Raw genomic sequence first — 12,637 nt, 5'->3', positions numbered from 1 at the left:
GTCTCCCTTAATATTACCTAAAATAGCACGTGTCTGAAGAGTAATAGCATCTTAGTTTTAATGAAATACAGTTCTTCTCTTGTCAGAGCCTAAGTTTCCTCATCTAGGAAATTAAACTCAAAATGTTCCCTTCACAGAACTGTGAGGATCAAAGGAGGTAAAAACTGCATATGGTAGCAATCTTAGTGCCTGACACAGAGCAGTGCTCAGAGTTCAATGGTGGCAGGGCAGGAGGTGGCAGGGGATCAACCTTCCCCTGAGTCTTTTATTTTTTCCCAAAGTGTCAGGTCCCTTAAATTTGCGCTCTCCTTTCTCATCCAGCCAAGAGTGCATGATTCATTGCTTCACCTGTTTTGCTTCAGTGAACCTCACCTCTCTTCTCCCCTGGTCCTTCTCCTCCAAATGCAGGATAAACACAGGCCCTGCAGTATATACTTTTGATCAAATTATCCTGGTGGACAAAAAGGAATTGCCAAGTCAAGTACATAAGCCCCCTTTAACTGATGAGAGGACTATGGGGAAAGAAGTATGGTCATCCATTGTCAGTGGGACTAGAACTTCAGATTGAACATTTTAAATCTGCGTTTGGCCATGCCACATGCTTTGGTTGAAATTTTCACTTTCAGGAATTTATTCTATGGACTTTCTAACACAGGTTCCAAAAATATATGAACAATAACCTATTGTTTCAATAGGAAATTCATAAAATGTATCTTGTTGTAAGATAAATTCCTCAGGGCTCTATGGCTGAATCAAGGCTTCTTGGGATATAAAATATTTAATTAAATAGAAGAAAATAAGAATCAACATTCATTCTTTCACTGACAGTCAGAATCAACCACCTCTTTCTTTTCTGAGGACATATGATATTTATGGAAATATTTACCTGAGTGGTGTGTGCCTATTATGGCACTCACTACGCTTGAGAGCTAATATGCATAATATTTTGAAATCAATATTAACACTGTATTTAAAGATGAAGAAACTGAGATTCAGAGGGTAAAGTATCCTGTGGGAATAAACAGTAGATCTGGGATGGTATCCCAGGTATACTAAAATAAAGTGCATCACATTAATCTGTATGTCAATAATTCCATCCATTTATTTTAAGAACCCAGTAAAGAAAGAAATACTTTCCTCCTTTTCAGAACAATGAAATAAAAGCTTAGGGGGTTAAGTATCTTAGCTTTGGGGTGCTCTCTAGTAATAGGCAGAGCACTATAGGAACACAAGGTAAATATGACCCCAGAGCCTTTTCTCTTTCCAACTCATTACACTATCTTGTGTTCTTGTAACTATAAAAGATTTTATGGGTGCTATTTCTGATTATAAATTTAATTCATTCTTCACTACAAATAAATTTCAAACATTTGAGATAATGGATATGCTAATTACCCTGATTTTATCATTACACAATGCATATATGTATCAAAACACCAGATTGTACCCCATTAATTTGCACAATTGCTGTGTCAATTAGAAAAACAAAAAAATAAATTTTATGAGTTACTCTGATTTTATTTTCAGAATTGAAATCACCAAAACATGTACAGGTTCAAAAGTCTTTACTGGCTGGGAATGGTTATATATCCAGAATTTTGAAATCAAATGAAGATGTAATACATTCAGAATAATATCGATGTATGGAATGAAATTTTATAGTTAGATATCTGAAAATGTTATTGTATTGCTTGAAATTATAAGGTTCTTAGCAATTCAAATCTAATACTTCTTGTGACTTAAAAAAATTTTATTTTGATAAGTTTTTTATTGTGCTCATTAGTTCAAAGTCTTTTAGCAATTACCATGCTACATAAAATTTTATCCAGTTACAAATAAGATCAAAAGAAGATTCCCATGCATTATTTTTAATAAAATGAAATTGAATAAAATTTTATGGCACTGCTAACAATATGAAACAAAAATTCAATCTATAGTACATAAAGTAAATCACTATTAATGTTAATTAAAATTACTATTTTATACTGTTGTGAAAGAGTAAAAAAATTAACAAATTAAAAAAGTAATTCATGTTCATTTAGGATATTATCAAAAGTATATACAAGTATTAAAAAATTCAAGTAACCTCCAATTACACTCTCATTGATAAATAGTGTTCATAGTTTGCAACCAGTAACATCCACATATATGCACTACCTGTAGAGCTTTATATGCATTTTATGTTACTGGAATCATACTGGATGTCTATATGGTGTTGTGTAGTAACACTTGTATATCATATGGCACAAGGATAAGATCTCCCATTCTTTTTGATAAACCATTTAAATGACCCAGCACCAATTCTTATTGTCTATGAATTCTCAATAGGAAATACTATATTTATGAATTATTCAATGATTCTATGCACTTGATTTTACTTCATAGTTTTCAGTTCTGTTCCATTAGTACATAATGTGAGTTCTCGCACTAGCATTGGACTGGTTTTATACTGCGTCTTCATAGAACCATGTTATCTAAGATGATACATTACATTCTTCCTGGCCCCAAGCCTTTTTCTTCTTCTTCTCCTTTTTGGCTTGAAAGGGCTAGTAATAAAGCAACATGAAGATGACACTTATTGAGCACTTAGTGCCAGATATTTTACTAAATATTTACATGAGTTTTCTCATTTAATGTTCGGTACGACCTAATCAGGTCATTGCTGTTATAACAGCATCTGAAAGATTTTTTTAAATGAGGTTCAGAGAAGTCCCAAAATTTGCCAAAATCATGAAGCCAGAAAATGGTAGCACTGAAGACCCAAATCCCCTAATCAGTTATAGTGCATGTGATTTCAGGTTAGAAGTGAGGCCAGCTCAGGGGAAGTGTGCTATGGTCCTATGGTCCATTATACTTGTTTGCCCTGTATTTTTCCTTTTCTGGGGCTGAGCACAAAACTGTTTCTATGTATGTTCAATTAGCAAATAAAGTAACAAGAACAGAAAATCAAATGAAATAAAAGAAGTAGAAACATGTTGTCTTTTCTTTCTCCACATTCTTCAGATAAATAATCCCACAACTCAAAAAAAGGCACCCAACATAATAACATTTAATTTACTGTTGCTACACTTTCAAATTATCTGACAGTTCTGCTCTTTGTTTTGTGTCAAAATCTCTTTTATGGTGGAGAGGAGGCATGGTGGGCAGTACAAACATTTGTAGAAGTGACATTATGTGCCAAATATTTCTTTATATTTTCTCATTTTCCCCAACATAACTCTGTGGAGAAAGTATGGATATTTTTTCCCCATCTCCAGTGGTCAATTTCAGGCTCACAAAATAAATCAGTTTTCCAGACTAATACATCTAGGAAGAGACAGGAATTGAGTTCCATCTTTCACCCTCCATAGAGATCACTGACCAAAATCTCTATTAGAAGATGAGCTTCTAGGACTTGAGATGTGGTAGATTACATTTCTCTGCTACTTTTGTCCTGTGGGTGCCACTCAAGAACCCAAATTGGTGATGAAGATAACAGAAGAGAAAAAATTCTACCCTTTTTACCAGGACACCTGGGCATAGGGCCACATAATAGCTGAACCCTGCAGTGTTAACTCAGGGTTCCCTTACTGGGAAGCTCAGAATTTTAAAGACTGAGAAGGGGATCTCGAATACAGAAATATACATAAAAATAAAAATCATTCAATACCATGGTATCTTTATATTTCATCTTCTTTAATCTAGGAAACAAACATTCCACATAGAGATTACTATCTTCTTCCTATCCTATAGTGAAAGCCAATAGATCCAGGTCACCAATATTGTAAATTATAGACTAGGGACTTAAGCTTGGAATTGTTCTAAAATGCAAGCTTTTACCATGGCATTCTAAGGTCTCATGGGTTTTAAATGCTTTCTGTTGCTAATCTTCCAGTAGGCTGGCAATTATTTCTCTCCCATGCGTTCTTTAAATATTTATAATTTATAACATTTTCTTTTAATAATAAAAATCATTAGAGTTTAAAATACTTGCATTGTAAAAAATAATACAAAGAAATACAAAGTGGTAAAACTGTTCACATTATATTATACACATAAAGTTAATGTTAATGTTATATAAGAAGATGAATGTACAATTTAGTATGCTCCCAATTTACATCTATAGTTTAACAGTGCATCTTTCATTTTTAAAAGTACCTAGTTAAGGGCTGGGATTGTGGCTCAGCGATAGAGGGCTCACCTCACATGTGCGAGACCCTGGGTTCGATCCTCAGTACCAAAAAAAAAAAAAAAAAAAGAAATATATATATATATATATATATATATATATATATATGTGTGTGTGTGTGTGTGTGTGTGTGTGTGAAATAAAGGTATTGTATCCAACTACAACTAAAAAAATAAATATATTTTTTAAAAAGTACCTAGTTAAAAAATAAATAGAAGTAAGATGAATGATGAGCAGAGTAGCAAAAAGAAAACAGGAGGAGGGAAGAAGGGAAGGAAAAATGAAGCACTGGTGACTGAAGTAGAGCAAATTATATGCATATATGATTATGTCAAAATAAATGCCAATATTATGTAAAACTATAATGCACTAATAAAAACATTAAAAGATTATCAATTTAAATAATAAGTTATATGGTCATTTTCTACATGAATAATTCTTTTTTTAAAGAGAGAGAGAGAATTTTTTAATATTCATTTTTTGGTTTTTGTGGACACAACATCTTTATTTTATTTTTATGTGGTGCTGAGGATCGAACCCAGTGCCCCGCACATGCCAGGTGAGGTAATGACCGCTTGAGCTACATCCCCAGCCCATGAATAATTCTTTTTGATTAGTATAAGATAAATAAAGGATTACTTCCAATTTTAATTGAAAAACACTTTTTATTCCCAACAAACTTATGCAATAATTACCCAAATGAAAAGCAACACAATTTAAAAATTATATATTTCATAAGTGAAAGAAGGAAAGGAGCAAATTAACATGATATCACTTTTTTGTTAAAGAATAAATATGTAGAAGTGTACATCTATATTGTGCATGTAAATGTATTCAGAACTTCTTGCATTAAAATACATGAATCTAAAAATATATGCTGCTACATTATATGGGGATAGAAACACTTTGAGAAAACTGTATATAGCATTCCACTAGGAATATTTATCTTGGGACGGTAAACAAAGCACAATTTCATTTTCTGTTTACACATTACTGTGTGGTTTGGTGTTCTTAAAGCACAAATATGAATCAATTTTGTAATTTTAAGAAGTAATCAAAATACAATTTTCAAAGCACAGAAAAATTTGTTCTTAATCTGATTCACACAACTAATAGTATAGAAGTATTCACTTGGTAATATTAATCATTAAACATAAAAAGCAGATGACACACTATGTACATTATAATCAGTAATATTTCTATGTGTATGATGAATAGCACATGTTATAAAGCAAATCTGCCTAAAAGAATATAATCCAAATAAACACACACACACACACACACACACACACACACACACTTCAAAGACACACTGGCTGTTTTCTTTTCATCTGAGACAGGGGTGGAACTTCCTGCTAGCAACTCAGAGAGCCAGGCAGCAGCTGATTCTGCTGGAGAGGCTGCCTGTGCCATTCAAGTCTCCAGAAAGCCCTGTTTGGTGGGGTCCAGCCTGAAGCCCCTTCCTCCCCACAATCGCCTCCCAGAGACACTCAGAGATTCAGTTCTGATTTTGACCAGCAGGTGGCGATTAGCTCAATAGTCTACCTTTTCGCCAGTAGGACATTGGTTTCTACAAGGAAAAACACTAGTAATAGGATTGTGCACAAGAAAAGTAAGGGTTTTTTTTTTATTATAATCAAGTGTTGGTGACTTAGGGAGTCAATGTATGGTGGCATTAAGATGTAGCTTGTAGGTAATTACTGCCAATGACACAGGCCTGTCCTCAACCCTGGGTACCAATAACAGATGAGAAAGATGTGAAAGTGTTTTAAAGCCCACTGCATTAGTGATTTGGGGTTTCATTTTACTATAAAACACACATGAGTCAGTCGGACTTCACTCAAGTCCCCTCCAAACCCAAGTATGTCCATTACCTTAAGAGATGCCATCAGGCAATCCTCCCATTTTATTTGTAGTGTCCTATATTTTCAATTTAACACCCCTTTTCGATATTTGTTAGGTAGTAAGCAAGGAGCAGTGAAATAAATAACAGGGTCACAAGTGTTCTTTAAATTACTTTAGGGTCTTCTTTAAACTATTCTCAAGGTGGATGTAAAAGCAAATGGTGGTAGTTAATTTGTAAAAAATAAACAGAAGCCAAAGTAGCTAATTGGGAAATCGGTCAAAAGAAAAGGATTAATGGGACTAAATCTTGACAGGGTCCATTGAGATTGATGTGAAGTGAGGAATTATGTCTATAGGTGTCTCCATTTGTCTTGGAGGGAAGATTTCTTTAGTAGTGCAGCCACATTAAGGTAACTTCTGACCAGCTACTGACCCCAATGCTAATATTAACATGGGATTGACTTGTAAACGAACACCCCCACACACACCTGAATAGGATGGCCACCATGACAGTTCCAGAGAGAACTGTCAAAAACCAGCCAAAAACTCCACCACCCAGCTGGTGTGGTGGTGCACTCCTGTAATCCCAGCGGCTGGGGTGCTAGTAGAAGGATCATGAGTTCAAAGCCAGCCTCAGCAATGGTGAGGTGCTAAGCAATTCAGTGTGACCCTGTCTCTAAATAAAATACTCAAAGGAGGAGAGTTGAATACTTGATTGGTGAAGGTTGCTGAAGGAGGAGCCCAGTTCTGCTAAATGCCAAACAGTAATAAATTTGGAGGCAACATTGTCTCCTTTGTTGTTCTCTGCTTGGAGATTGCCCACTGTCTCTTGAGAGTACTCTCTGCTTAAGACTTGACTTTACTTTCACTTTACTTTATAATAAAGTTGTCTTGCATGGCTTTTAGTATCTGACTTTAAATTTTCTTTCATCAGAACACAAGAATCAAGGTTTGGTGTTGCACCTCCCTGCTTTTCTGTGACATATTCAAGTGGCAAGGAGTAAAGAGGTATAATTCTGTCCATCCTTAAAAATATCAAAATTTAAAATAAAAAACATGAAAAATAACAAACACATGAAATCCTAGTGACTTAGGAGGTTCAGGCAGAAGGATAACAACTTCAACATAGTCTGAGCAAATGAGTGAGACCTTTTCTCAAAATAAAACAAAACAAAATAAAAGTGCTGAGGATGTAGCTTAACAAGTGCTAGGCCCTGTTTTCAATTCCTAGTACTTCAAGAAATTAAAACAAAGACCAGTATTGCTTTTCAAAATATACCTTTATTGTCATGAACCAACACACTTGAGCAATGAGTTTTTCACTGATTCACGTATTGATATCTGGCTTTACAACCAGTTTACGATCCTCACAAGAACACCAAGGTCTTTATTTTATAGTCATAGTCAATATTCTGGGGTTTTCCTTGATTCATTCCTTAGATTTTTCTTGAACATAATTCTAACTCAAAGTAAAACAATTTTTTCCTATTTTCTGAACATTTTGAAAAAAGATATCCCTTATTACTCCATCTTTATATATAATAATAAGTTATACAAAATTGATGGCTTATATTCATATTTTCATGAATTTATTTTAGAGGCTTCTTTCAAAGAGTCTTATTCTCAAAGCATTTATGGGCATCTATGCACATTTTTGTATACTTGACATGAGAAAAGAGGCAAAATAAACATAAAATTGAATATTAGATAGAATAAAATAATAAATTATAGGCTGTAAAATATTTGGAGTTCTTCTCAGTGACATCCAACTTGTTTTCACAAGTGACAAAATGTAACACAAAGAGGTTCAGTGGCTTGCCCAAGTTCAGACAGATAATGATTGAAAAAGGACTGAGATTTTTCTACCATGTCAGAAATAAACACACTTATTTCCATTTAATTACATATTAACACAATATGAAAACATCACCTGGTTTACAAACATGGCATTTACAGATGAGGTTCTGTGGTATCCTGGAAGAAACATGCAGCTGGCAGTCAGGACACTCATTCCCATCTCTGTTTTTACCCTTAGTGACTGTGTGGCCCAACACAAAGGTATATCATTTCTCTGTTTTACTCTCCTAATCTGTGAAAGGGAGGTAAAAGTTTCTCACACCAAAGTAATCACAGTTTCAAGGACACTGCATGTATTCAGAGTTCCCTGGGTTCCCTAGTGAGCAAGTCCAAAACCTCCAGTTGAAATACTGCCATGGGCTAGGGTAAAGCATCCCTAAAAGAGGCACTTCCTCCCAAGAGGATATTCATACTTAGAATTGTGCAGGGGAAGGACTGGCCTTTCAATAACCCCAAGGTTAAGTGTCTCCTTAAATCTTGTTCTTTAAGTGCTTCACTTACTTCACCCTAGTCCTGGCCCTAGTTGAAAGAGAACTAATGATAACAATGATTAAAATTTACTGAATACTCACTATGTGTTAGTCATCATGCTAATAATGTTCCATTTGTTATCACTTTAATTCTTCCCTATTACTATATAGAATAGGTAATGTTATTATCACTTGTTTAGATGTTTAGAGATTTGTGCAAGATCACATAGTTACTGACAAAATTGTGATAATGGACTGTGTATATATAAAATCTATGTTAAATATCACTGATGGACAACATATTTTTTTCTGTTATAGAGATGATTTTGAAAGGAGAAAAATGACTTACCCAAGCTAAGTTCAACAATGAGCCAGTTGCTGGATCCTGGATCATCTGAATCTCAATGCAATTATCTCTCAAACAGACCCATTATTATGCTTTGTTCTTCTGTATCATCTTGTCTTTCAGGAACTGACAGGAAACTTCTCTAGCATTAACCTAGATAGTAATAAAAAGGGAGATGGTAAATTTTAGTATGTCACCTGCATCGTGTATATATGGTAATTAAAGAACAATTCATATAAATTGCATGCCCAGTGTTTGTGTTCATCTGTATATGCATGACCAGGCTCTGGCACTATAGTCTACCAGCATAATTCAGAACCTGAAAGACTACCCTTTAAAGGCGGAGGGAAAGGAGCAGAGACATCTTGATGCTTTGAGCATTTCAGTCCTATTCTCAATCATGCATTCTTTTGAAAATACGCTAATTATTGGGCTCACTGTTAAGAAGGTGTAGAAAAAGATTTAAGGATCAGACAACTCTTTGGAGATCTCATCCTCGGTTTCTCTCATGGATATGAACTACAGAGTCCAGACACTTTATACAGTTGTCTAAGTTTCACACACTTTTCTGGACATGCTCTCCTGTCAGGTAGTGGATTTCCCCAGGGATGAACCAGGTCATAGAGCACTTCCTGCCTGTTATATCTGGATAGGATCTTGGATTAGCTCCCCTTTTTACTTTTCCTCTGTCTAATGCTTCCTAATCCCTCAGGCCTCACTTTAAACATCACTTCCTGTGAGAAGCCTCCCCAGTACATCCAAGACCAGTTGAATGCCTGTGCTTTTCACTCTGCTCCCCTAGTACCCTGACTTCCCATATCATGGTACCAGTAAAATTTATCATTATTGCTGGCTTCACCGTATTTCTCTTTAGATGGCAATCTCCAGGAAGACAGGAATCACATTCATGTGTTGTTTACCACCATGATGTGTTGTACCTCTAAGATTTCCTATCTATGCTTTAGTTAATTTCAAAAGTGATTCTTAGTGATGAATTTTTGCTATACTAAGTTGAATATTAGATAGAATAAAATAATAAATTATAGGCTATAAAATATTTGGATTGTAAAAACCTAACACTTTTACAATTTCATTATAATTTAAATTTACTTAGGTCAAACCAAATGAGTTTCTACATACTTTTAAAATTACAGGAACTAGTTTCCTTATATTAATGAGAACCGTACAATTAGCTGGGCACTGTGGTTCATGCCTGTAATTCCAGCTGCTAGGGAAGCTGAGGCAGAAGGATCACAAGTTCAAAGCCAGCCAGCCTCAGCAATTTAGAAAGGCCTAAGCAACTCAGGAAGACCCTGTCTCTAAATAAAATATGTAAGAAAAGAGAACCTTACAATTTTTTATTGACAAATCTTTGTTAATTATTGTATTTCATAAGTAACACCTATCCATGAAACAAAATAATACCAAATATAAAAATATAAATATTTTATAATCCTACTTAACAACTAATACATCATTCCTATAATAAGCAATGAGATGACTAACATTTAGATTTTCGATTGTTAAAGGTGTATTTCATATTTGCATTTACATTAGATCTAGATCATTTATGAGTTTGCTCTCTTTGTGCCCCTTAAATTCATATGGGTACGTTAAAGTTAAGTTTTTATGCATAGAACTTGATGATTAGTTTGATATGAGTGTAAATGTGTGCCCCTAGAATACTTATCTATGTGTCCACATACCCTACTCAGTGATAGACATTCTTTGTGTTCTCTTTATCCTTCAATAAAAATGCATTTGAGGTAAAGACCAAAATTAGGTATCTAAGTTGATGCATTTTATTGTTTCCATACTCTTGTGCACATCTTTAACTATTTCCTTAGGGTACATTTCAAGACATAGAATTGCTGCCTCAAATGGTATACACATGCTTAATTTAATTCCCCACCTGCCACCCAGAAATGTTGTACCAATTTAAAGTCCATAAACTGGAATTAAGTGCAAGAAAGCCTCAGGGGAGTGAGAAGCATGGCTGTACTGTGTCTTGTTATAAAGCACAGCCCTTAGATTTCACTGAGCAGAAGTTTTGAGGCCACAATAACAGTAAATACACTTGGTCAGTAGTGAATGGCAATATTAAACCTAAGCTCTTCGTGAAGCAGTATGGTGTCAAGACCACAGGATTGGGAGTCAGTGTCACTTGGTTATAGTTACAGTTTGATGAAGAATATATAAAATTGATTTAAAATCCTTGTATTATCATTATTATGAGACAAACTATTCTCCTAAATCAGGCAAAGGTAGTCCAAGTTCTCATGCAACCAAGTTATTCTAGGAGATACCAACTTCTGTCCTTCCCACCTCCTCAGCAGAAGACTATTCTGCCCATCGATCACAGTGCCTTCTAAAATAACTTACCCTCCTCATTTCCAGAACACTCATTGCTAAGGATCCCTTGGTAAAGAGAAATGCTTGGACTTTGCAAGAAGCTTCTGGTTCTTGTTTTGAAAACTTAAATATCTCATACTCATGTTTTGGTGTCCAAAAGAAAGAAAGGTTCATGTAAATGGCTAGGTAGAGATTGCTGATTTTTGATGCTGGGTTTGGCCTGGCTTGATCCCCAACAGAAACCACTCAATAGTAAATGGTTTATATAAGTAGTGACTGATGCAGAAAGCAATTAAGCAATTCCAAACACTGTGTCTGCCTTAGACCTTGGAAAGAGCGAGTCATTTATTTTCTTACTTGAATGTAAGCTCCTCTTTCTCTATTTCAGCAGATATAGTCTAGCACAGCAGAGTCCCTCTGAAAACAGTATGACTCAGCCAGATGCTGTAGAAAAAGGCCTGGAAATGCAGGTTTGTTCCATTAAATTACATGAGAATTTTCAAAGGGTAGGCAGGCATTACATAATGCTGTTTGGTTGTAAAAGCTTTGACTTTCATATTTTACTTTAGATACTCCTAAATTAATTCAAAATTTTCACATTACCAACAATATTTGTGATTTGGAATTTAAAATAAATTTTTTAAAGATCAAGAAAAAAATTAAAAGGAAAATAAGGAGGAAAAACACCATAATAAACTGGGTTTTATGTCAGTCTTCTCTAACCCTTTTTTTAAAGTAAAATTTCAGCTTAACAAAACAATTTCCTTTGCTCTCATTGTCTATGTTTTTCACAGACGTACTCTGAAGTATGATATCTGCACTTACGTTATTTGGAGTAAGTTAATTACATCCTGGTTTTCCTTAGTACTTAAAGATCTTACAGCAAAGATTTCTTGTAAAGATAGCCAAATCCTTATGTTTAAACTATTATTCAGTCATTGTTCCTTTTATAATCACAAAAGAATCACAAAAACAAAATTTTATGGAAGGTCACTGAAGTCATACATCCTCAGATGTAAAAGTGATAGAGGTAACCATGATATTCAGTTAATTCTCTTATTTTGTGGTTGAGAAAACAGTGACTGGATGACAATAGAACTGATTTGTGGATCAGAAGGGATTAGATATCAGAAATGGAATATAGCACTATTTGTTATTCTTAACAACAGACAAGTATTTTCCATCATCCTTGTAACATACACCCAAGTTGTCTTTAACATTCCATCACCACAAATATCTTTGCATACATTCCCTTATTTGGTTATAGTTTTTAAATGGTGATAAGATATATGTCCTGAAGTAGGTGCTGCTTGTACACTCTTGATATGACCATGCACTTCCATATTGATTTCCAGATTGCATTTCTGTCAGTACTGTATGCAGATCCCCATAACTCCCAATACTTAGTATTATCTAGTGTTTAACTTTGGCTGTAATACAATATTTCCTTTTTGCTTAATTGTAAACTACTAATAAATTTGAGTGACAAATATGTAAAATACATACTGTGTAATTTAGTGCCATTTATAGGGTATAAATTTTTTGTTATTTACTAAGCTGTGTATTAGTTTTAGTACTATGGCCATGGTGATTTTTTTT

The 12,637-nt window shown here is 34.5% G+C and overlaps 1 protein-coding gene across 6 annotated transcripts in view; it reads left to right on the top strand.

Annotated features, from left to right (window-relative positions):
* LOC101973495 (nuclear RNA export factor 2) overlaps positions 1-8,931 on the top strand; it is a 125,401-nt gene extending 116,470 nt beyond the window's left edge. For 3 of the 6 annotated variants that reach the window (XR_013431766.1, XR_013431769.1, XM_078034521.1), the window contains 2 exons: positions 6,948-7,021; positions 8,659-8,931. Coding sequence is in view for 2 of the 6 variants with exons in the window: in XM_078034521.1 (XP_077890647.1) it covers positions 6,948-7,021; positions 8,659-8,698 (114 nt within the window). In the remaining 4 variants the exon portion in view is untranslated. The remainder of the gene's footprint in view (positions 1-6,947; positions 7,022-8,658) is intronic. The other 3 variants (XR_013431770.1, XM_078034528.1, XM_078034525.1) reach the window with 1 other exon arrangement.
* The last annotated feature ends 3,706 nt before the right edge of the window (positions 8,932-12,637 follow it).

This window comes from Ictidomys tridecemlineatus, chromosome X (assembly GCF_052094955.1).
Source record: "Ictidomys tridecemlineatus isolate mIctTri1 chromosome X, mIctTri1.hap1, whole genome shotgun sequence".
NCBI classification, from domain to species: Eukaryota; Metazoa; Chordata; class Mammalia; order Rodentia; family Sciuridae; genus Ictidomys; species Ictidomys tridecemlineatus.
This window is presented reverse-complemented; position numbering and strand designations above follow the sequence as displayed.